Genomic DNA, 27,071 nt, shown 5'->3' with positions numbered 1-27,071 from the left:
TTACTCAGTATCACTAATCATCAGGGAAATTCAAATCAAAACTACAATGAGATATCACTTTGCACATGTTAAGATGACGATTATCAAACAAACAACAAAATATAACAACTGTTGTCAAGGATGTGGAGAAAATGGAGCCCTTGTACACTGTTAGTGGGAATGTAAAGTGGTACAACCACTATGGCAAATAGTAGAGCTTCCTCAAAAAAATTAAAAAGAGGACTACCATATAATCCAGCAATCTCATGACTGGGTACTTAACCAAAAGAATTGAAACAGGATCTGGAGGAGTTATTGGCATTCCTGTGTTCTTTGAAGCATTATTCACAATAGGCAAGATATGGAAGCAACCCAAATGTCTATTGACAGATGAATGGATAAAGAAAATGTGGAATACACATAAAATGGAATATTATTCAGCCTTAACAAAGAAGGAAATCCTACTATTTGAGACAACATGGACAGACCTGGAGGATGTTATGCTAAGTAAAATATGCCAGTCTCAGAAGAACAGATGCCGTATGGTTCTACTTATGTGAGGAGTCTGAAGTAGTCAAACCATAGAAGCAGAGAGAATGGTGGTTACCAGGGGCTGGGAGGAGGGGGAAATGGGAAGTTGTTATTCAGTGGGGGTAAAGTTCCAGTTATGCAAGAGGAATAAGGTCTAGAGAGCTGCTGTACAAAGTAGTGCCTATAGTTAACAGCATGGTATTCACTTAAAATTTTGTTAAGAGGATAGATCTCATGTTAAGTGTTCTTACCACACACACACACACACACACACACACAAAGGGGACATGAGACACAAGGAAACTTGGAAATGATGGATATGTTTGTTACCTTGATTGTGATGATGGTATCATAGGTGTATGCATATGTCCAGACTCATCAAAGTATATGCATTAAACATATGTAGGTTTTTTTTGATATATCAATTACACTTCAGTAAAACTGTTAAAAATTTTTTTAAAAAGAGTTCTTTAACTGTACAATGGCTTGCTATCAAAAACATGTCATTTTACTCTCCTCTCTTTTTAGTTCTATTTGAATCCAAAGAGTTAAATATATAATTATATTTTTAACTTTTATATGCCTCAAACACATAGATCAAATCTTGCCATGGAAAATTATTGTGAACTGCCTACAGAAATACTACAAGTACTTGCATTTGCTTGAAAGATGGAGTTTTTAAATGCTTTTGGTGCATTATTTTTGTTCTCTGAAGTCCACTTCTTAGCTTAGTCACTGTTGTACGTTGGTTGTGGTGCAAGCCTTGCTCTGAAGAGTTATACAGCTAAAGCAATAATGATGTTTCAGCTATTAGTTCCTTCTTTAAATCAAGAATGTCAGCCCCCTTTGAGTATCTGTTAAAATGCTGCACTGAAAGCCAATATATAGCAGAATTCAGGTAATGCTGGTAAGTAGACGAAGATATTACTTGTGTAGAAGAATGTTCATAGTTTGCAGGCTCTGATAGCTGCTGCTGAGATACTATTGAGAGCGTCCTATTTGCAGAAGGTATTTGGAAATGACTTTATGTTACATACATATATAACATAGATGCAGAGATGCTTAGCCTTACCTGAATGATGGTATTTTTAATACATGGATATGCTTAGTATCTCTTTATTAGATCATTCTACTACATCATGAAATAAGAATTTCTTGTTTATTCACTTATTTATCACACATCCAATGAATGCCCACTGGTATCAGGCTTCACAAGACCCTAGGGATTTACTGAGATGTGAGCTCTGTGAAGTCAGAGACCTTCTCTATATTATTCACTCTTGTATACTCTGTGTCTAAAAAGTATCTGACCTGTAACAGTGCTCAATAAATATTTGTTGAATGATTGAAGAAGGGCGGATGCCACGATTGTCTACTCTCCCCCTCACTAATTTAATTGGCATGATTCTGTAATGAATTCCTCATCTGTAACTGAATGACTAATTTCTCATCTGTAACTGTAATGAGCTTAATCCTAAATCCAGTACTCTGTTTTTCCTAATCCAGAAGGGTGAGAAATTTAACCAGTGCTCACTTTGATTCTAGTGGTCATTGGCATGATGGTTTTTCCAAGCAGTGGGCTAGAAAATATGAAATTTCTCTTTTCTTAGAGAGTTTATTCATATTGAGCATTTGAGCATTTACAGGGAGTTAGTTTTATCTTTCAAAACCTTCCGGTCATACTTTTGGCCCCAGTATCTGGGAATCCACTTTGAAATAGCAAACAAAACAAAACAAAAAAACAGACAAAACAAAACAAAAATCCCAAAACACTCCAAAAATAGTACTCAGAAAATAATTCATGGAAATACAAATGCACACAACACAGTAGTAAAATTTATTTAAACCTCGTCAAGTTCTCCTTGTCCAAATGTTCCTAACTCCACGTTTGCTGTTTTGACCCTGAAGAGAATGGATTTTTTGCCCAGCTCCGAAGATACTTCTGGTGTGGATGGTCTGCCCTCTAGTCTCTCCTCTTGTTCTTTTCCCTCTTCTATTTCTTCCCCCAAGTCATGTCATTTCCCTTCTCACCCTCTCCCTACCCCCTTCTTCTTCTTCTTCTTCCTCATCCTTTCTTTTCCTGAATTTTTCCCATCTACTGTACCCATGTCTCCTTAGACATTTCCAGTTTTCAAGAGGGGAAGAGGCAACACATTAGACGTTTAGTTCAAGTGGTGATGGGCACAAGTTTCCCTTCTAACGTAGAACTTTTTGTACTTAGCATCCCCGTTGACTGGACTTGCTAGTAAGAGTTGTTATTCTGTGTACATTTGGGGAATGAAATTTAAGGAGTCTAGAATTAATGTTATAGGTAAGTATTGCTTGGTGAAAGTGAGTTACTGTTTCTGTTTGGGGTTTGTCGATTTTTATTTTAAACAATTTACAATGAATGTGTTTTCTGAGGAAACAAATTAATCTGTTGAGTGATTATTTAATCTTTTCACAATAACCCATTTGGAAGATACTAGCATCCTCTCAATCTTTAGATTGAGGGACAGAGGCACAGAGAAGTCACACAACTTCCCCAGCATCACAGCTAGTCAGAGAAGGGCCGGGATTTGGAGCTAGAAAGTGTAGCCCCAGAGACAACGTTCATAACCGCCAGACTGCTCTGTGCCTCTGAGTGGATCTGTGATGAAATGAGGGCATGTTAGAAAGCCTAGCATGTAGGAAACTGACCCTGTGAACCTGTTCCAGCCCAATCTGCCTTCCAGGCACGAGCATCTCTGAGTCACATGGAGACTGGCAGGAAAGGGGCTCTCTGAGCCAGTCCTCTCCCTACTGGATCGTCCCTATTGCCACTCTTAGGGGACAAAGAGGGGAGTAGCAAGGCGCTCATGCCCCTTCTGTACCAGGACTTTCATTCCCTCATTTCATTGCTGTTCAGTCTCTTTAAGGGTGAATTGCATTTGATAGAGGAAAAAGCATAACAGGTTTGGTGGTGGTGGTGGTGGTGGGGGAATGAGCACAGATTTAAGTGCAGTTTTGCTCTTTTAATGCATGTTGTTCAAGATAACACTTTTACTTCACTGCGATGTGTGAGGTAAATCTCTTTCACAAAGTGCACTTGAAGCTGACAAAGAGACAAACTTTCATCACACTGTATACTTTGCTGCTAAGTCCCAGATGTACGCCACATAGGAGGTGAAAGTACTGTTACAAAAGGCGTGATTACACTTGTTCAAACCTTAGAACAAACTTTACTGAACTATCACTAAAGGACCAATTACATTAGGGCCAAATTGTCTTTTTACTTATGTCTCCAGAAAGGTGGAAAGAAATGACGTCAAGAGTAATTAGGTTGCTTCCTTGTCCTGGCTATTGTAAACAGTGCTGCAATGAACATTGTGGTACATGACTCTTTTTGAATTATGGTTTTCTCAGGGTCTATGCCCAGTAGAGGGATTGCTGGGCCGTCTGGTATTTCTATTTTTAGTCTCTTAAGGAACCTCCATACTGTTCTCCATAGTGGCTGTATCAATTTACATTCTCACCAACAGTGCAAGAGGGTTCCCTTTTCTCCACACCCTCTCCAGCATTTGTTGTAAAGCAATTATGCTGCAATAAAGATGTTAAAAAAAAAAAAAAAAGAAAAGAGTAGGGCATAGAGTTGTGATATTGTGACGTATAATAAGAAATAGTATTTGGTCTTTATCCAGTTTTTGGCACAGAGATCCTAAAATCCTTGGAATTTCCTAAGTGATGAGAGTGAAAAAGGTGTCTTTTGTTATGTTAAGGGATGACTTTAGGAAAGCCTGTAGGTAACCTAAGGTTGGGGCTGGTTGTCAGGAAGACCAGCCACAGGATTAGAGGGTTAGAACTTTCAGTCTCACCCCGCAACCTGCAGGGAGGGGAGAGGGGCTGGAAATTGAGTTCACCCACCAATGGCCATTTCAATCATGCCTATGTAATGAAGCCTCCATCAAAACTGGAAAGGATGAGGTTTGGAGAGCTTCAGGTTGGTGAACACTTGGAGATTCAGAGAGAGCATGGAAGCTCTGTGCCCTTTCCCCATGCCTTGCCCTGTACATCTCTTATTTGGCTGTTCCTGAGTTATATTCTTTTATAATAAACCAGTGATCTAGTAAGTACAATGTTTCTCTGAGTTCTGTTAGCCTCTCTAGCAAATTAATTGAACCCAAGGAGGAGATTTTGGGAACCTCTGATCTGTAACCAGTTGGTCAGAAGCACAGGTAACAAGCAGAGCTTGTGACTGACATCTGAAGTGGGGCAGGGGCTGGGCAGACAGTCTTGTAGGACTTGAACCCTTAACCTGTGGAATCTGACAATATCCAGGTAGATAGTATCAGAAATGAGTTGAATTGTAGGGCACCCAGTTTTTGTCAGAGGATTGCCTGGTGATGGTGGGGAAATTCCTCACTCCCTAAGAATTGGAATTGGGATCCCGGCACTTTGAAGAGTTAACGTGTTTCTATTGTCTTTAAGAGAGAAACAAAAAAACTGGTTATTTGGTTTTGCTCATTGCTATTATTTGCAAGTGCATTCATAAGAAATAATTTAATAATAGTTGACTGACTATATTACATTCTCATTAGGGTCAATTATAAACAATCTCTTACGGTTAACCAACAATTTTGACCAATCACTTTTTTACCAATAACTTAACCATTGATAAAATGGTAACTTTGTTGATTTGTTTATGTATCAAAACCATTCTGTCATGCACATCTAACAAGTTATATAACCAGAGACTCGATTTGATTTACTTAGAGCTTGACAGAAATTGTGAACCAACTTGAGACACTGGTCAATTGGGTAAGTGATGGAAAAGATGAAGAAAAAAGGCTAGTCTTGGAGTCAGATCTGACTTTGAACCTGGGTTCCAACCTCTTGCCAGCTGTTGACACCCCTTGTTTCTCAGTTTCCTCATCAGAAATGCGGTGATAATGCCAATCTTAGAGCGCTTTCGCTACGACTAGGGAGGGAAGAGTGAATGAGACTGGGAAGGAGTGATCACGTGTGTTGTAGAGTGAATGTAAAATGTTCCGTTCAACAAATGATCTGTTAATTATCACTAAATAATCAAAAGGAAAACATTGACACAAATGAGGAAGTCAGAAGATTCTAGAGAACAGCCAATTATAAATTCCTCCGTACAACATTCCTAAGCGCTAAGCTTTCAAAATTATTTCTTGCAGAACTGGGGACAGCTGTAGAATAAGAAAGTTAGTGTTCCTTGAATTGCACACAATCAGTACTCTTCCAGAGTGAGGTATGAAGAAATAGATGCAATAGACATGTGCTTTGATGGAGAGCAGCTCCTCTTCCTTCTCCCACCCCAGGAGTCTAAATCAAGTCAGAGTCTCTTTAAAAATTGAAACAACATATAATGAGTATTGAAGGAAGCACGTCTTTGATAAAGCCTGAATGTTTGACTAAATTTCATCGGTACTTTACCTCAACTCTAACAGTATATAAAGACCTCTTCTTCTTATGAAATCTGGACTATTTGGTGGGGGGTGGGGGGGACTTGTCATTTATTACTGCAGTTGATCTTCTGCTATTATTTTTTAGCAGTCCATCATTTTACATTCTTATCTGGCTTTTCTTATGTGTACATCTTGTCATTCAATTATAAGACTCTTTTGGACAGAATGGGAGACAATGTCCATAGCTCCGGAAATGCAGTAGACGATATGTGCTTTTATGAGTGCTTATGAGTGTGGCTTCTTGACTGATGTGAAGACAGAAATTGTGAATGAGTTTCAAGGTTAAGAAAAAAATCCTAATCTTCTAACTCCAATTACTTGAGAGTAACACACTCCACAATTTAATAAAATATCCATAAGGCACCAAACAGCACAATGCCGTGTGGTGCAGGATCTTCATAAGGATTTGCTCAGCTGAAATAAATTAATCGTGCAGTCCCTCTTTCCAGGAAAATACCGATTGACCAGGCTGACAAATAAAAGGTGAGGTAAAGGAATAAAAACATATGAATAGACTATGTAAAATTCCAGCCCAACTCAGCTTTTTACAAACAAAAATGTTCACTAGATCTGTAGTAAATGAATACATCAATGAATTCAGACTAAACCATATGTCTGGATGGCATTGCCTGTTTGCCTCATCTGAAATAGTCATAATAAAAATTTTCTGGCCTTCATTTCTTCTGGCAATGGAGTCAGGATTAATCTCAGAATGATATTTTGGATATGACATGTCTTTAATAGGATCCTTAAGTAATCAGAGGAATTTTCTTAAAAGAGCAGTCATATTTTGAAACAGCTATTGTTCCCCAGAGAGTGTTACAGTTTGGGTCTTGCATTTCTGTGGTTACCTAATGCTTCCACTCACCACAGTTTTTTGTTTGTTTGTTTGATTTTTAAACACATTATGCATAGTCTTCAACTTAAGACTTTGTCCCCAAAGTTTTCTCCTCAAAATGTGTAATCACTTTTGTCCAGTCTCTTTCACTAGCTCCCTTCCCCAAGCTGGTGGGTTTTCTGAGAGCTCTGTCACTCACCTTTTCCTGTTGTTGATTTCAATATTCTCTCTGAGTGATCTCTTCGTTCCCAACACTTCAACTTCTTACTGTATCTGCATCAGGCAACATTGTGATTACAACTCCCTTCTCTCTCCTTAGCTGCAGACTCACTTTTTCTCAGTTTCATGTTCCATGGGTACTTTGAAGACAACTTATCCTAAATCAAAATCATTCTTTCCTCCTCTCCAAACCTGTTCACCCTCCTGTGTTTCCTACTTGTTTAATAGTGTCATCACACAAACTGATCACCAAGGCCAAAACCTTAGAGTCGTGCTTAATGGTTTCCTACTACCTCACTACTTAGATCCAATCAGTACAACCTAAATATATACAATTTTTATTTGTCATTCATGTCTCAATAAAGGTGGGAAAAATATTACAAAGCCCTACTGATTCTAACTCAAATTCTTACAGGTCCACCTGCCCCTCCTCAGTACCAGCAGCATTACCCTAGTCATCATTTCCCATTGCCTGTTCTGATAACCTCCTAACTGGGCTCATGGCCTCCTATTCTTTTCACTCCACGTTGCCCTCTTACATAATTCAATGGTCCTCATTCATTTTTCTCCCATGAAATGCGGCGGTCATAGACAAGACGTATTCCTATGGGCTACTAAATGTCAGGCACTTTAATTACACATAATCTTCTGCAGGCTCTGCATGCCATGCATGATTTGGCCCCCAAATTACCTCTCATTTTTGTCTCACACTTCTCTCCCCTTCACTCATTAACTCCACTGGCTCTTTCCTGCACTTTCCCATGTGATGCTCTCGCATTCTCTCTTCTTTCTGACCTTAACCAAGTGATACCAACTTTAGGGACACTTTTCCCAAACGTTCCTCAATCTAAATTAAATGTCCTTGCTCTTCCTCCTAGGACTTGCCATAACTTATATACTTAGTTTGCGGGTTTGTTTTGCATTAAGCCTGTTTTACCCATAACATCTCTAAACTCTGTGAAGGCAAGGGCCGTGTCTATTTTATTCACCATTGTAAATCCACATGCCCCACATGGTATCTGACAGACAGTGGGCACGCCATAAATATTTACTGAACGAATGAATCAATCATCACAACTATTCATGGCATATCAGTAGACTAACTAACTACAGGCTCTGTCTGTGGATTATGGGCAATTCCCACCCCTGAAGAGCATAGTGTAGGGTTAGTGAGGGTATTTCTATTGCAGGGATAACTTTGGCAGTGCTCTAACTTATACAGAAAATAACCTTCAGTACTCTAGCACTGTTATTCATACAGTATTGTCACGTATGTTAAATCTGATCACAACACACGGGACACCCCTTGTCTGGCTACCACATGGTTCTTCTTTGTTTGCCTACTTGAGGTTTCTTCCCAAAGTGCACAGCTCATCATGTAATTCTCCTGCTCATGAGCTTTCAGTGGGTTCCCATCCTTTTCAAGATAAAATCCAAATTCTTTGGCGTGTATAACAAAGTCATTGTCAAGCTGGACCTGTCCATTCTTTCCAACCTCAGCCCCAGCCAGTCTCAACCATAGGTCACGATCAAGCAAGGTTCTTTCATACCTTGGCTTCTACCAGAAATGTCCCATTTTTGTCCCTATGTTTATGTATATTTGCCATTTAAAATCCAGCTCTCTCAAGCACTTGAGTTACTCCTTCCTCTGTGCTCCCAAAGTGTGGTATACTCTCTCCATTCTAAAATTTATTACATGTTCCATGATAATTTATTGGAATGCCCCTCTCCCAGACTAGCTGGTAACTGCTGGATTAGACTACTCATTCCCAGTGTCCAGCCCAATGCATAGCATATAATGGCATCCAGTAATGTTTGGGTGACTGAATGCATTGCCAACTGTTTAGAAGAAAACATGCCTTTGCCTACTGAAGCAATGCTATAAATAAATGATGATTTTCTTGTCAAGCGACTCAAAAAGCCTGCTTAAACCATAATGCAATTGAAACATCTTGCTAATATTGCTTTTTCTCCTAGTATCAGAATATGCTATAACTGTACCCCTGAAACAAAGGAAACCTCCTTCTTCTCCTCCTAGCCCAGCCCATCGGCAGGGGGCAGAGATCTTTTCTAAACTTTTCTTTTTGGCTTCATGTTGCTTTAAAAGGAGAGGCCAAAAGAAGAGTTCTTGTCTTTTTCCGTGTGAGTGGGACGGGATTTCTGCCATTTTGATTTTCATGGTGAAGATATATGTCAACTGAGGGTTTGTGTCTTTGAAACTTGGCTAGTGTCTCAGTCTTGAAGACCACTTGTCTCGTAACATATTATGGTGCTGCGTAAGAATCTTGCTGCAATACTATGAGCTCAAAAAAGGAAATTAACCTTAAAGGAAGTCTACTAATAAATAAAATTAGCAAAAGGACCTTCCTTCCTCACAGGTCGTCTCACCTATAAGACATACTCATACCTTTTATTAATCCAGACTCTTATCCTTGGACTTAGGTTAAATGAATTAAAAGAGCCTTCTTTCCACTCTTTCTCTCTTGTCCCACATTTTGTACACTTTGGTTTTTTTAAAGACATCCACAAAAATAATGTTTAAACTTGGAAAACACCTCTGATGTATGATTAAGTTATTGATGTCATTTATTTGATACATATAATGCAAAAAAGTGATTGCTTTTAGTAGGTGAGAATGACAGATATTTTGAGAAACAATATCCTTTACTGAGTCACGTGTTTTTATAAAGTAGCTAACCTCATTAAGTGTGTTAAGTAAATGTCTTTTCCTAATCACTTTCTCTGTTTCTTTCTTTTTTTTTTAAATAGGTGGTGTTTGCATTGCTCAATCACAGAAAATCCCACGTGAACCAAGACCTGGAGAATTTGAAAAAATAATCAAGCGTCTGCTAGAAACACCTAATGCTCGGGCAGTGATTATGTTTGCTAATGAAGATGACATCAGGTGCTGATTGCTTTTCTTCCTCATGTAGGATCAGATTTGCAGCCCACATCCTTTTTCTGACATATTTCATGTTCAATGTAAAATCTTGTGAGATTTCATAGGAATTGCAACATTCTCATGCAATTACAGACTGCCTTCTGCTACATAGAGACAACAGCCTTCTAGTTTCTCAGTCCAATCTGTTTATCAGGTAAAGCCTGGGGACTGAAAGAAATGAGACAAATAACGATGATAAACAGAATGATGTGAATGAGGTTAAGGATAAGGCTAATTATCAGCTGCTGGAGTTAAAGTCTCCAATATATTCCTTTTAGGAGATGATAAGACTCAGGCAGTTAGAATGATTGACTGGTTGTTTAATGGTGACCTACTGAGTGTTTATGACTTCATATAGCTGGTCTTGTAACATTCACAAGTGTAGAGTTTCTTGGTAAATGTGGTATGTTTTATTTCTTTTTATTCCAATAGGAGGATATTGGAAGCAGCGAAAAAATTAAACCAAAGTGGGCATTTTCTCTGGATTGGCTCAGATAGTTGGGGATCCAAAATAGCACCTGTTTATCAGCAGGAGGAGATTGCAGAAGGGGCTGTGACAATTTTGCCCAAAAGAGCGTCAATTGATGGTAAGGATGCACTGTAGAGAATTTGCTTCATTCCAACTGAATCTAAACTCAAAAGCAAAATCAGGGTATCAGCATACGATGAGATGAATCCATTATTAATGACTCGATAGAATTTTTAGGACTGATGGCAGAATGGTCAAGACAGTAACTATTTAACTCAACATATTGTATATATATATATTTTTTTTATTAGAAAAGAGTACCCACTAGATATTTTTTTAGGGGGCACTGCTGTTGGCCTTGGATATCTCCGTGATGTTAGTAGTCGCCCTCTAAGTTTGCATATTTCCATGGGTGTATACAGTGGTTATAGCATTGTTGGAAGGAGAGTGCTTGCTTTATAGCAAATGAAGACATGATGCTGGCCTGGCTCTATGGGTAAATAAATGCAACAGCAAAGATGTGGAGCATCTCTGAAAGGCAGTCTGTCTCCCAAATATCTTTTCCAATGATCTCGACAGTGATTGAAATTCCTACCTTTGCCATTATCCTTGGGAATAAGGCACTATTTCCAGGTGGTCTCCCTTCAGTGAGTTGGTTACCTGAGCAGAATGACACTAGCCCATTACCCATGACTCCAGAAGATTACATTAGTAGTGATTAGTTTATTGAATTAGCTGAAAATGGAACATGCGGGACAGATAAACCTTGAGGCAAGTAGAAGCACGGAAGCCTGGAACACTGACTCGTGCTAGGGGAGAGAGAGGAGAATGAGAAAAGTCTGAGTTGGTTTTGAATATTCAGCACGAGGTCACTGCTTGCTGCCGCTGGGAGACACAGAGGAGAGACAGAGGTGGTGCGGATGCCACCCAACAGGCTTACCTGCTGTGTACATCCCTAGAGTCAGGTGCCTGAATGGTGAATGGTGGGAGTGGAGATATTGTCCACTGATCCCCATTGACTCTTGCCACAAGGGAAGCCTTAATGCTGGGTTATTGGCTGCCCTCCCCCATCTGTTATACATATTTTTTCATGCAATGATCACAACATCATATAATATCTATTCAAAAGCTCTGATGGTATTTGGTTTTGATTTTGGACGAATATTAAAATCATACCTTTCTTCTTTAAAATAGGGTTCGATCGATACTTTAGAAGCCGAACACTTGCCAATAATCGAAGAAATGTATGGTTTGCGGAATTCTGGGAGGAGAATTTTGGATGCAAGTTAGGATCACATGGAAAAAGGAACAGTCACGTAAAGAAATGCACAGGTACCCACTTCAATGTTTTCCTTGGTGCATTCGTTTTATCATTATCTGAGAAATGAAGTTTTTCTATGTGGATAATGATGACGGTATCTTCTACTTCCTCACATCTCTTGTTATAGTTTCTCAGCGGGGCTGAGCTTACATTGATGGTTCAACAGACTTAGGTGTGCTCACTGGTTCTTACAGTCAATGGACAAGTATGTACTGAACATGGGGCATGTGTCCAACACTGGGATATTTTAATTCTATTTAAGAAAACATTTATTGAGTGCCTACTTTAGGCAAAGTACTTTATTAGGTTTGGTGGGATACTTACAAATAAGCAAGACATGATTTTGCTCACCAGGAGCTCAAAATGTAGTGAGGATGACAGATCATAACAAATGGCTCTAAGATAGTGTTTTTCAACTATTTCAGTCCATGTTCTCCATATCTTGCACAGCTCTATCAGCTATGATTTTTTTTGATGCTCTACTTTCTATATCTTGTGCTGAAAAATAATAGTGATATTAAATGTGCATTTTTTGAGTGTTAGAATGAAACTTTTTATTTGCAGAAACATGATTATGTACGTAGAAACGTCTGTGGAGTTTTAAAAATGACTTAGAACTAAGTAGTACATTTAGTGAGATCAATTCAAGATACAAGGTCAATATAAACATCCTTTTAATCCATTTATATATATATATATATTAGAAACTAACACATAGAAAATGAAATATGTACAGCATGATTAAAAAGAACATAAAAAGTTAGGGGTAATTTTAACAAAGATGCATAAGTCTTCTACACTAAAATCTTCTACACTGAATGAGCATCTTATAACCAGACACCCCTCCCTTGCTTACCCCCTGGCCCGGACATTTTGATACGACCTCCTTGCCCGTGATTCACTTCCTTTGGAAATAGCTGTTCAAATAAGAGATGTAATGTGATAAGTGCTAGAGCAGCCGTATAAATGGAGCAAGATGGGGATGTGAAAACAGGGGCCCTGTGGAGGATGCGCCTTCCAGGAGCTGGGGTGAGTGAAGTGAGGCAGAGTTCCTGCTCACAGGGCTTACATCTGAGTGTGAAAAGACAGACACTAAATACGTAAACGAACAGAGACTTCCAGGTGCCTCGGAGAAATACAACAGAGTAAATGTGAAAAGAGTGACCAGGTGGCCTCGGGAGGGACGGTGGCAGTTACTGTAGATCGTTTGGTCAGGATGCTTTGGAGGTGACATTTGAGACCAGACCTGAGTGTCCGGTGTCGTCAGCCACGTGAAGATATGAGGGCAGCCCATTCTAGGATCCAGGGCAAGCCTCTTTGGTTCAAGGTACAGGTACAAAAAGGTCAGGGAGGCCGGAGTGAGTGAGAGTGAAGATAGGGAGTGAGAGGGGAAGTGAGGAAAGAAGAGGATAAAGAGACAGACCAGCTCATGCAGGACCTTGGAGTTCTTCCTAGAAGCTCCAGAGATGAGGAGTTGGGGCTTTATCCTACCTGTAGGGTAGAATTACATGAGGCTGTTCATTTAAGGCACTGCTCAGATACCTGTTTCAAAAAGATTCCCCTGGCAGAAGGGTAGGGAGGGTTAGAGATCAGGGGAGAGAAAGGGCCCATCCAGTAGCCCCTATAATGGGCAGTCACAGCTTAAATGAGATGTGCTAGTTGGGGGTGGAACACAGAGTGCAGAGATTGTAGTAGGTAGTATTTACAGTACACAGTGAGTGATTAATGCAGGGGAGATGGTGGTAAGTGATGGAGGTTCTGAATGTTAAATCTTTGACAACTAGGTCTAGGAGAATTACTTAGCAGAAAGGACAGCACGGATGGTAGATGTGGAGGGACGACCGTGAATTTGGTTCTAAGCTCGCCTCATGGAACTCCCCAGCAGGTGGCAGCATAAGGTCTGGCACCCCACATTGTGTGCTGCACTAAAAATACAGATTAGGGAGTGGCAGGTGGAGACCGGGAAGTTAGAGACGAGGACAGAGAGGCAGCTGCTGAAGGAAATTGTGCAGATGTGACGGATGACAACTTGAGCCTCTAGGGGATGAGCCAGAAGAGGAAATGAGCATTGCGGTTGGGGAAGGAGATGAACTGGGAGTCAGGAGAGAAGATGGGGTGCGCGCAGGTGGAGGGAGACTCAGGTTGAGAGGGCTGGAGATGGAGTGCGCATAGAAGTAGAGGAAAGAATGCTTTTCGAAGAAGTTTGACAGAGAAAGAAAGTAGATATGGTGGGAGAGCTTGAGAAAGAAGCAGGCTTTCAGAAGTTTCTTTAAGAGAGGGCACGTTTAAGCATGTTTTTTTTTTTTTTTTTGCGGTACGCGGGCCTCTCACTGTTGTGGCCTCTCCTGCTGCGGAGCACAGGCTCCGGACGCGCAGGCCCAGCGGCCATGGCTCACGGGCCCAGCCGCTCCGCGGCATGTGGGATCTTCCCGGCCCGGGGCATGAACCCGTGTCCCCTGCATCGGCAGGTGGACTCTCAACCACTGCACCACCAGGGAAACCCTAAGCATGTTTTCAGATAAACGTAGCAGTCAGAAGAACTATCAAGGGAAAGCGAAGTTAAATGTGGAGTAGGATCTTGACAGAAACTTTAGGGAGAGGCTTAAGAGGGAGGTGTTACCTTTCAATCATGTGATTTAATTGGGAAAAAGAGATACACATACACGTACATAAGCAGAGAGCAAAACAATCCTACGATTAAGTGTTAAATTTGGAAATAGATATTGAGGAAGTTCAGAAAATGTATGACTGTAAGTTCAAGTAAAATTCAAAGCTTCATGGAGGAGGCGAGTGTTTGATAACAAGAAAGATTTGAGAAAGCATCCGAAATGAGGGCAAGGATGGGTCAGCAGAGAGTGGCATGGAGGTGTGTGAAGAACAGGGCAGAGGTTCAGCTTATTGGAGAGGAGTTTGCGTGTCAATGAATAATGGGATCTAAAGAGCAGGCAGTTTATAGAAAGGTTTGAAAGGAGAATTTACACACACAGTACCTGATGTGTTTCTCATTCAGGTATATGTTACAAGGTGCTTAGTTTTTGTGTGTGTGTTTTTTTAATGTTTTGTTTTTAATTTATTTAATTAATTTATTTATTTTGGCTGCATTAGGTCTTCGTTGCTGCGTGCGGGCTTTCTCTAGTTGTGGCGAGCGGGGGCTACTCTTCGTTGCGGTGTGCAGGCTTCTCATTGCGGTGGCTTCTCTTGTTGCGGAGCATGGGCTCTAGGAGTGCGGGCTTCAGTAGCTGTGGCACACAGGCTCAGTAGTTGTGGCTCGGGGGCTCTAGAGCACAGGCTCAGTAGTTGTGGCACACGGGCTTAGTTGCTCCGCGGCATGTGGGATCTTCCCGCACCAGGGCTTGAACACACGTCCCCTGCATTGGCAGGCAGATTCTTAACCACTGCGCCACCAGGGAAGCCCCAAGGTGCTTAGTTTTGAATTCTGAATGTTATTGTTTGATCATCCACATGTTTAGATCATATTAATGAAAATTTACCAGTTAGTGAAATGAATGAATTCCATTCTTTGTATATATTTGTATATATGATATATATGTACATATATACTATATATATGATAAAATTAGCAATTAATCACATAACTCTTTAACATACTGTTTTCAGAATCATCAGTTTCTTGAAACTCATATTTTCCAAAAAATTTTGATGTCTACAGATGTTCTTTTAGCATTTGTTGATGGTGTGTAAGGAATCCTTATTTCAGGCATACTGAACTGGGTTGCTGTATAATCCAGACTTGGTGGCATGTCTGCTGCATATTCCTTTGATTTATTTGGGTGTTACTAAAATTGTAACAATCTGCCCAATTAAAACTATTTCTAGTGCAATGAAAATGGTGTTTACTCGAAGTGCTAGGGCAAATGCACCCTTATGGAATGGGGTCAGTAAACAGATTTTCATGCAAATTCCATTGTGAGTGATACTAAAATAACTTGTCCCTGGGTAGAAAATAAATAAAGAACGCAATATTCTAACTTATTTTTTTGGGAAACAGTAACACATGAATGTTTCCAGATGGTGAGAGAAGATACTTGTACCCCAAATTGCCATCAGCACCCGGTTTTTATCTCTATTTCTGGGAAGCAAAGAAGATGGTCAGCACGTTAATGGTCAAAGAGGAAATGTACGTAAGAGGAAAAACCTACAGGATATTCATGACTAGAGGTGTCCAGGGTTTGAACATTATATTTCCAATTTGCCCAATTCCACCTAATTCAGAAATGAATGTGTACAGTTGTGCGTGTTTCAAAATCTAGGCTTACAAGGTTTACATCTTAACCATTCACAATGAGTCCAAACGTTAGAGAACTCTGAAAGTGGGATATCCACAGGTCCTTTCTGCGGCATTTAGAGCATCCTTTGTGGGTTATGTTTTGAGTCAAATTTTACATTAGGCGATGGTAATCTGTAAACATAATTGCATCCGTTGGGGGCAATACTGGCAATGTATTTACGTGGATAAGAGAGTGCTTCCAGCAGGCTAGAACTTCTGTCTTATCAATTTTCGGGAGATAGAATGTCTTCAAGCAGTGAGGAGCATCCTCTTCCTAAAATTAACTTGGTACAGTTTTTCTGAGATGATCTCCCCCCTAGAATCTCAGGAAAGCTTTCAAAAAGATGTGATATTACTGTTAACTTTGATATGCTGGCCGAATTCCAAAGTGAAGTAATTCCTGCCATCCACTTAGCTATTTATGTAGTTATTATTGCTTCTGCTGAGTTCTGAAAGCTACTACTACTTAATCCTACTTAAAATTCCCTTTGTCTTTCTCAAAAAGGAAGAAAGATTCTTTTATACTTGTTATCATTGTTGATGGGTGTTATTTCATAGACATTTATCTGACCTCTTCTCTTTTCCTCCCTCCCTGTCTTCTCCCAGACTTAATGCCTTTCTGCTCCTCTCGACCCAAACACCCACACCCTCCCTTGAGGACTGTGGGTCTAACTCTGCTCTCCTTGTTTTGGCGCATTTTTTTTTTTTTTTTTTGGTACGCGGGCCTCTCATTGTTGTGGCCTCTCCCGCTGCGGAGCACAGGCTCCAGACACGCAGGCTCAGCGACCATGGCTCAGGGGCCCAGCCGCTCCACGGCATGTGGGATCTTCCCGGACCGGGGCACGAACCCGCGTCCCCTGCATCGGCAGGCGGGCTCTCAACCCCTGCGCCACCAGGGAAGCCGATGGTGCCTTTTTTTCACCCACCTATTCTCCCACTCACACCTCTGCCTGAACTCCTCTTCCGCTGCTCCCCTTCAACATCTCGTTTTCTCTTTTTCCTGCTTTTCCTCTGATCAGTCCCTTACCTGACATTGTTTTGTCCAGCAAGACCCTCACTGACAGTAGAGAGTTTTTCTCTGGAGGTCTCAATTGAATTTTGTAATGGCCATCATTCTGATTCCCTGTCTTTCCTAGTGAGGCCTGATAGTGAATATTGCAGGGAAACTTGAGCACGTGCAGAGCAGCGGCTAATCAAAGGCAGTCTCTCTCTTGGGTCACACTGTGTCTTGGCCTTCATTTCTCCATCATGAATTGTAAATAGCTCTGCCCTTCCCAAAACAACATTCTCTGACCAACCCTCAAAATCCGGTCGGTATAGCATCTTAAAACATTTTGCCTCATTCAACAATTTGTTCATTCGTTCATTCATTCTTCATTCACTTATTTATTCATTTTGGATAGCCAGCCTCGTGCCAGAGATTGCTAGAGACACAGACAAAGAGCAGATCACCTTTGCCTTCAAGTTGCTCACACACCATCATATACACCATCTTAATGAATCTGAAGTGCTTTCCTTGTCTCGTGGGTTTGAATTCTCAGCCAGGAGGTTGGGGCACTGTTGCTTAGCTTGTGTACGGCTGACACTCAGACGCTAAACGGTGGTGAGCATATGCTACTTGAAATGGCCTGTTGATTCTTATTTATGACGATAGAAATAGTGGTAATGGAAAAAAGCAGTGCACAGATATGTTTCTTCCCACAAACAAGAAATTCTGTCAGTGAACCAAATAGCAGGCTCATTTACTTATGGTGCCAGAGTAACTATGTCACTTTTCAGGTGTGACTCTCCCTCAGCCTTTCCCTGTTTTGGGTGCCTATGAAAGGTGGAAGCTCTCACCCATTCACTCAGATTCATGGAGTCCACATGAGTGAACTGGGGGAGGGATCGCACCATTGGAAATGGTGATTCAGAATGAAAGGAAACTAAGATAACTTTCCCAGCATGAAAATGTGTTCTGTCGTACCCATTTGCTCCTTGCATAGAGAAAAAGTCTGTGGGGGACAATATCTTTGCATTTGCACCACAGAGTGGCCATTTAGCTCGTATGCTCCTGTTCTTAACTTATTTAGGCCACTTCTGAGATTTCATACTGAATTTCAGTACATGAATTTGAGATGACAAATGGGCATTGATTTCAGACATACTGGATTTCAGAATTTTAGAGCTGGGACATAAAATCAGGATCCTTCTTTCCTTTTGTAGATGAAGAAACTGGAACCCAGAGAAGTTTAGTGTATGGCTGAAGAATCCCACAGTGTTAGAGGTGCAGCTTGAGTCCTTGTCTGTGTTATTTGAACTTACACTTGAATTTTATATCCTTGATTTATTTTATCATTTACTTATTTTAGAGTTCTTAACCACATAGTTGAAAAGTGTTTTTTTTTCTCTTTATGATATTTTATGTATGACAGCAATGCATTATGAAATTTAAAACCACCAGCTATTAAGTGAAACAAAGATTGCACATTGGTTGTTATCTAATCCTATAGAAAAGAGTCTAATATTTTAATATCCTTCATGTTGATTTTCAGTGTGTATGTAGTATTTGTGAGTGGGTCTTGAACAGAATAAGGCTCTTCCTCCAGTTCCCTGGCCCCCCGCCATTTCTAAGGGTAGACCTAGGACTATATTAAAAAGAAATGGAGAAACTATCAACCATAAGCTTCTATAACTCTTAAGTCCAGTGGCATTGAATTGTAGGATTCACTTTGCTGAATTACAGTTAGTTTGCCTATTTATTCATTCCCTTATAGGAACCTCCCCCCCCACCATGTATTTTACAGCAGTGCAGGAAGCACTGTAATGTATAATAGCACTTCTAGAAGTTTAGTGAGCACATAAATCACCTGCGAACCGGGTTAAAATGCAGATTTTGATTTCATAGGTCTGGGGTGAGGCAGTCTACATTTCTGACCAGTCCCAGGTCATGCAAAGTCCATGGGCCCTGGGACACAACTGAGTAACAGGTGGGGATTAGAGTTAGTTTATAGAGATAACAAAAGTCCCTGACATTTAATTAGCATAATAGATAGGCAGCTGTGCTAAAGATTACTGATAAACTCAAGATGTCTTAAAGAAGATCATCTAAATGACTTTAAATTTTCAAATACAAAAATTTACAATCACTAGCCTATGTTATGTATACTATCTTCAATAAGTATTTAATTAGTAAAGTATAAAGATATTGCAATGTGTGTGTGTGTGTGTGTGTGTGTGTGTATTTGTCTTCTCATTAGGAAATTTGAAAGTGGGAAGCTTAATTACTAAATTTAAAGAAACGTACACAGTTTCACCTGTATCTCTAAAATCTGCAAAGTAGATAGCAAAGCTTGCCATATCAGGATCCAAAAATATTCTGAAAACTTAAAAAAACTGCACTGTCAGTCATAAACACACATAGAGTAAAGGAGTTGGAAATGTCCATAGAGATCATTTTGCTCAATTCTTTCATTTCTCAGTAAAGGAAATTGAGGCCCATCTGGCCTAAGTGAGTTGTCTAAAGCCCCATAGCTACCTGAAGGTGATGGTAGGGCTGAAATCTGACTTGACACTTGATTCTTTTCTTAATCCTTTCCTGCTCTGAAAGCCTTTCCCAGCGAGGGGCTGAGTTGCATTGATCCGTTTCACTATCTTTCCCTGGCATAGCCGCCTGAATGTTTTCATACATATACATACTTAGCCCATCTAGGGTTAAGTATTCCCTCTGTGTGAAGCTCCCTGACTTCTAAGGGGGTCACATTGATGCTCTTGGTCTGAGAAGCACTAATACTGCTGGAAGTGTGGAAGTGTAAGGAAGTGACCTTGAAGAGTGAACTTTAAGTGTACATAAACTCTTACATTTTTCAGACAGTAAATTAAAACAGAAGAACATCCATTCTATAGAATCAAAATGAATTTAGGAGTCTAGAAATCTATTCCTGTAAAATATACAGTGGACTCTGGCATTAGCTTGATTGATTAGGGAGTCACACTTATCTCTGGAGAACATGATAAACATGATCTCTGGAATATTAGGCTGAAGGACTTAGAAATGGACAAGAGAATAAAAGCAAGTAAGTGACAGCTAAGCATTTTTAAGAACCAATTATTTGAAAACCCATAATAAAGCTCGAGCTAGTGAGGATGAGAGAGGGATGAGAAAAGTATAGAAACATTAGAAAAAATTATCTTTCCCTCAAGGCTTATTAAACTTCAATTGAAGGAACCACTTCATTAAAACAAAGCAAAACAAATAAAGAAAGAAAATACAGATGGCCCAGTATTAAGAAAATTTGATGTTCTTCCTCTCCCTCAGAAAACATACAAGACAGATAAATGTAGGGCCCAACTATTTACATTACAAAAGGAATATTTATTTTCTAAGAAATTTTATCTTGGGATTCCTTTAAACCCATGAGATTTGAAGGAATTCTATGGCTACCACCATGACTTGATGAAATAAAAGAGATTTACGCAAATTCTGATGAACACATACAAACAAAAAGAGCTACATATTCAACTGAATAAGGAATTGGTTACATTAGGGCAAGGGAGACATCAGAGGAGGTGTGATCAGAGTTAACTAAGGCTAACTGAGAAAACCTTCTGGAGAGTCTTATTTTTTGGTTACTTGTAGCTTTTAACATGCTATGTAGCTTATAACATGCTAAACTTCTCTAAACTTTAGCTTATAACATGCTAAACTTCTCTAGTCCTTCCCCTCAAGGAGCTTATATTTTATGAAAAAGACAGTAGTTAGAAAAATGAAGATACTAGTCTGTAAGCTTCTAGTAGGCAGGACCTGTATCCTCAGGACTTAGCGCAGGCTTAGCATTCATTATATGTTTGTTAGTTAATTGGTAAAAAATGATGGCCAATAGCCCACTTGCTCTTCATTTGAATCGTGTAGCTATGATGATGGGGCCTAGTTTGGCATAATTTGGACAAGTATTTTAATTGTTGGAATGGCATTTTCAATGAAAGGAAAAGCTTAATACAAATGATCATATTAAAAGAGCCTTTACTGTAATTTAAGAATAAAATGTACTCTTCTGGTAGTTTATTTGTCTTTAAATTTCTGACTGCACTGCTAATATGGAGATGAGAATATAATTCTATAAACACATATAGGCCTGTGTCTTTCAGTTAAATCTAACTGGAATATTTGTTTTCATGATTATAAAAGCCATGACTCTGTAGTGTTGTATTTTTTTAAAATTATATTTATGCTATGTGGGCAGAGCATACTACATATCCATACTACCTCTAATGTAACAGAATAATAAAAAGAAAATTTGGAAAATATGATAGAAAATGTCAGTTAAGAATGTGTTTAATAATTCCATTTAAGGAATAGTACTCAGCCATAAAAAATGAAATTGAGTTATTTGCTGTGAGGTGGATGGACCTAGAGACTGTCATGCAGAGTGAAGTGGATCAGAAGGAGAGAAACAAATGCCGTATGCTAACACATATATATGGAACCAAAAAAAAAAAAAAAAGGTTCTGAAGAACCTAGGGCAGGACGGGAATAAAGACACAGATGTAGAGAGTGGACTTGGGGACTCGGGGAGGGGAAAGGGTGGGCTGGGACAAAGTGAGAGAGTGACATGGACATATATACACTACCCAATGTAAAATAGATAGTTGGTGGGAAGCAGCCACATGGCACAGGGAGATCAGCTCGGTGCTTTGTGACCACCTAGAGGAGTGGGATGGGAAGGGTGGGAGGGAGGGAGACACAAGAGGGAGGAGATATGGGGACATGTGTATATGTATAGCTGATTTACTTTGTTATACAGTAGAAACTAATGCACCATTGTGGGGCAATTGTACTCCAATAAAGATGTTAAAAAAATTTCCATTTAAGCATGTTTATTTGTTTATTTGTCTATCATTGGTTTTCTTTCCCCATAAGAACATAGGCTTCATGAAGCAGGGACCTTGTTTTGTTCTCTGTTGCATCCCAGTGCTTAGGAAGCCATTTGGCACAAATAGGCTTCCTCAAAATACCTGTTGAATGAATGAATGAATTGAATCCAGCTTATTTATTACCTAATTTTCCTCAGGTACTATTAGATGTTGGGGGCATATTAGCGAACGAAACAGAAATGGTCTTTGCCCTCATGAGGCTTATAGTTTGAGAAGATGAATAATTAAGTTGCGTCCCTGCAATGAAACGTGTTATGGCTGGTGAGTGGGAGCGCGTATCAGGGAGACCTAATGTGGCGTAGGGGAGAAGAGTGGTGTCATTTAAGTTGAGACTAAAACATAAGCAGCATTTAGACAGGACAAAGGGGTGATCAGTAGGATTATTATTTCAAATAGATGGAAGCACAAAGGCCAGTAGGCAAGAGAGAGGATGGCGGTTTGAGGAAATGAACAAGTTCAGTAGGGCTGTGATAGAGAGTAGGGGGGTAGAATAGTAAAAGAGAAGGATAGAGACCTAGGAAAAGGATGGGCCATGTAAGATTTTATATGCCACACCAGGGAGTTAACATTTGTTTTGAAAGGCAATGAACAGGCACTAAAATGTTTTAAACAGATCAGTGACATGATCGGATTTCCATTTTAGAAAGATTATTCTGACTGTAGCATAACACTGGCAAGGTGTAATGCTGGAGGAGGGAGACCAGTTGGATACTACAGTAATTCCCCCAGGGATGATAGTGACCCAGGTTATGATGGCTGTACTGCACTGGGGTGTGGAGAGAAGTAGATGGATATATTTTAAGAGATAGATTTAGGATTTGGCAATTACTATTTACTGAGTGGAAAAATCATGGATGACAACTTGATTCTTGGATTGGGAAATTGGGTCATTGGTTGAGAGAGTGTTCCTGACATACGAATGATTGGGGAAGAGGGGGAAGGAGAGGATGATGAATTCTGTTTGGGATATGTTGAATTTAAGGAAGCTGAGAGATATTCAGCTGCAGGTGTCTGGGAAGCAGTTAGTTGGTTATGTGAGTCTGAAGCTGAGGAAAGAGGTTTGCCAGAAATTATGTGGACAGCAAATTGCAGAGGGCCTGAGCCAGAGCTTGATGGACTCAGCCTTAGGGAATGTGTTGAAGGAGAGGACCCTGGAATTCTAGTTTCTCTGTGCATTGTTTTCAGTAACCATGAATGGACCCTCTAAGGTCATATTGCTGATCTATAGCCCTAGACCCTACTTCCCTCCCTAATGTCTCTGCAACTACAACTGACTAGTCCAAGGCTGGGTGCTTGACCCAACCTGTACCACCAGAGTCTCTCCAAAGGGTATTTAGACCTGTAAGTGAAGGAGGAATACCATTTTCCCTTGGGCGGGAGGGTGTGTGGTGAGGCTGTGAGAGGTAAGGCTGGGGAGACTGTCAAGTTCTTTACTGTGAGGAGAAAGTTGGCCTGGGATAACGATATTGACATGTAGCCAGAACAGAGATGGCAAATGGAAAGAGTTCTGACTGTGATCAAAACCTTAACCATGCCCTTCCTCCAGGTATGTGAGATGGTTCAAGACCCTTCTAATTAAATTTTCCCATCCTTAGCTAGCAACCTAAAGACCAGACTAACGTGATAATAATACATAGGAAGATTAGAAGAGGTAATACACATAAAGTTTATTGCTTGCTACATAGGGAGTACAGCAGGTGCTATAACCTATCCAACAGCAATTTCCCTTTCTGCTAGGCTGGTGTCATGCAATAGAATTTTCTGAGATAAGGACGGTTTTCTGTATCTATGTTGTCCAATGGAGTAGCCACATGTGGCTAACATGTGGCTGTTAAGCACTTGAATGCAACTAGTGCAACTGAGAAACTGAATTTTAAAATTAAAATTTAATTAGTTTACATTTACACGTGAGTAGCTACATGTGGCTACTGGCTGTTTTATTGGACAGCAGAGGTCTAGGCTGACAGACCTACAGAACAAGAATTTTATTTTAGTGTGCATCCCATGTAACACAGTTAATTCTTTTTTTTTTTTTTTTTTTTTGCGGTACGCGGGCCTCTCACTGTTGTGGCCTCTCCCGTTGCGGAGCACAGGCTCCGGATGCGCAGGCTCAGCGGCCATGGCTCAGGGGCCCAGCCGCTCCGCGGCATGTGGGATCTTCCCGGACCGGGGCACGAACCCGTGTCCCCTGCATCGACAGGCGGACTCTCAACCACTGCCCCACCAGGGAAGCCCAACACAGTTAATTCTGATTGGTCTGGTTCATTTATGGTGGTCCTGTCCTGTTTTGCCAGTGTTTAGTTAAAAGGGTAACTTGTAATATAGTTCTGGTCAATGAGGTAGATGGGAAAGACTTCCAGGATCCTTTAGAGAGTGGGGAGTCTTTGTTCTTTTGGTTGTTGTTAAATTTGTAATTGGTGGCTGGACCTGCAGCAGGGAAATCATGCTGAGGGTAGCACAGTAGAAGAGTAGAAGGAACCTCAGTCACTGCTGATGTCTTTGAACCTCTGAATTAACCAGCCCTGGAGTCCCCTTCCATTCTTGTGATATGAGATAATGATAAACCCTCTCAATCTGAAAGCCATTTTGCACTGGATTTTTTCCTATTTGCAACTGAAAGCATACTAACTAATACAATATATTATCAATGAGTGGGAATGATTTATTTAACATGACATGAACATGCCTCATTTTAAGAAGATATGACAAAAGTTAAAATTCTAAGATAAATCAGGAGTTTAATGTTTCTAACACAGACAAATTGTTTATATTAAATGGATTTGCCACAGGTTTCTTAAATACTGACTTCCCAGTCAGTGAATATAAAATGTGATTTGATTTATTAAAATTAAAATAATATACAGCTTTTCAGCAATCTTTTACTGAGACATGTTTCTATATAAGTTGCAGAATTATGAAACACAAGTATTAGAGAATGCTCCTTAATTTGTCAAAATTAATTCGCCTCTGGGTTCTGTTAAGCAACATGCCCTAGAGCCTACCAAAATGTTATTTTACAGATGGTGGGGTGTGCTACTTACCACCCAGACAGACAGCAATTTAGCTAAGCATTTCTCTTTGCAGTGTAAGTGAAAACCTATTCAAAGTGCTTGTACGTTTATCAACTAAATCATAAGACCTAAGAGGAACTAGGTGTTTATTATGTTTTCTGTGTCTAGTAAAATTATCAGCCTCATTGGTAGACATTCCAACACTGCATCTTAGCTGTGTGATCTTGGGCAAGTAACTTAACCTCTAAGAATTCTTGCTAAATGTTAATTTTTCCTATCTCTAGATTTTGGTGGTGACAGTGGTGGCTGTTATTGGTATACAGACTTTTCACAAAGGCCATTCAATTGCTCTGTTTCTCCCTTATGTTACCAAAATGATCTCTGGCTAAAACATTGAGCTTAAATGTAGAACTTATATTGTTTTTAGAAGTGGTGCTTATTTCTTTAAATAAGCTGAGTTAGGATGTGACTATTCATTGGGAAAGGAATTAGTATTCTGACCAATAGGTGATGTCATTTCACCCCTGTGTTACCTTCCATTAGCCCATTGGCCCACACAGAGCCTATTAGCTGCAGGTTTATTTGCTTACATCACTGTGGTCAAATGCTTAGAACTGTAGTTTCATTTGGGAAAATGATTAATATCTTTCATTAAGGATGACCTGGTTTAGGATGACCATTCTCGCCACTATTATTCAACATAGTTTTGGAAGTCCTAGCCATGGCAATCAGAGAAGAAAAAGAAACAAAAGGAATCCAAATTGCAAAAGGAGAAGTAAAACTGTCACTGTTTGTAGACGACATGATACTATATGTAGAAAACCCTAAGGATGCTACCAGAAAACTACTAGAGCTCATCAATGAATTTGGTAAAGTTGTAGGAAACAAAATTAATACACAGAAATCTCTTGCATTCCTATACACTAACAACAAAAGATCAGAAAGAGAAATCAAGGAAACAGGGCTTCCCTGGTGGTGCAGTGGTTTAGAATCCTCCTGCCAATGCAGGGGACACAGGTTCGATCCCTGGTCTTGGAAGATCCCACATGCCACAGAGCAACTAAGCCCATGCAACACAACTACTGAGCCTGTGCTCTAGAGCCCGCCAGTCACAACTACTGAGCCCATGTGCCATAACTACTGAAGCCCATGTGCCTAGAGCCCATGCTCCACAACAAGAGAAGCCACTGCAATAAGCTCATGCACCACAATGAAGAGTAGCCCCTGCTCGCTGCAACTAGAGAAAGCCCGCGCACAGCAACGAAGACCCAACACAGCCAAAGATAAATAAATAAATAAATAAATAAATTTTAAAAAAGAATAAAATACCTAGGAATAAACCTGCCTAAGGAGACAAAAAACCTATACTCAGGAAACTATAATATACTGATTATAGAAATAAAGGATGACACAAATAGATGGAGAGATATACCATGTTCTTGGATTGGAAGAATCAGTATTGCAAAAATGAGTGTACCACCCAAAGCAATCTACAGATTCAATTCAATCCCTATCAAATTACCAATGACATTTTTTACAGAATTAGGACAAAAAATTTTACAATTTGTATGGAAACAGAAAAGACCCCAAATAGCCAAAGCAATCTTGAGAAAGAAAATCAAAGCTGGAGGAATCAGCTGAGGCTCCCTGACTTCGGACTATACTACAAAGCTACAGTAATCAAAACAGTATGTACTGGCACAAAAACAGAAATATAGATCAATGGAACAGGATAGACAGTCCAGCGATAAACCCACGCACCTATGGTCAACTAATCTATGACAAAAGAGACAAGGATATACAATGGAGAAAAGACAGTCTCTTCAATAAGTGGTGCTGGGAAAACATGTAAAAGAATGAAATTAGAACACTCTTTAACACCACACACAAAAATAAACTCAAAATGGGTTAAGGATCTAAATGTAAGGCCGGATACTATAAAACTCTTAGAGGAAAACATAAACAGAATACTCTTTGACATAAGTCACAGCAAGATCTTTTTCAATCCACCTCCTAGAGTAATGAAAATAAAAACAAAAATAAATAAACGGAACCTAATTAAACTTAAAAGCTTTTGCACAGTAAAGGAAACCATGGTTCCCGAAACACTT

At 39.9% G+C, this 27,071-nt stretch overlaps 1 protein-coding gene across 2 annotated transcripts in view; it reads left to right on the top strand.

Annotated features, from left to right (window-relative positions):
- Positions 1 to 27,071, top strand: part of GRM8 (glutamate metabotropic receptor 8) — a 760,483-nt gene that overhangs the window by 323,380 nt on the left and 410,032 nt on the right. For both annotated transcript variants that reach the window (XM_079931466.1, XM_079931465.1), the window contains exons 4-6: positions 9,787 to 9,922; positions 10,391 to 10,545; positions 11,622 to 11,759. In XM_079931466.1, coding sequence (XP_079787592.1) covers positions 9,787 to 9,922; positions 10,391 to 10,545; positions 11,622 to 11,759 — 429 coding nt within the window. The remainder of the gene's footprint in view (positions 1 to 9,786; positions 9,923 to 10,390; positions 10,546 to 11,621; positions 11,760 to 27,071) is intronic.

This window comes from Stenella coeruleoalba (genome assembly GCF_951394435.1).
Source record: "Stenella coeruleoalba genome assembly, chromosome: 9".
Taxonomy (NCBI): domain Eukaryota; kingdom Metazoa; phylum Chordata; class Mammalia; order Artiodactyla; family Delphinidae; genus Stenella; species Stenella coeruleoalba.
This window is presented reverse-complemented; position numbering and strand designations above follow the sequence as displayed.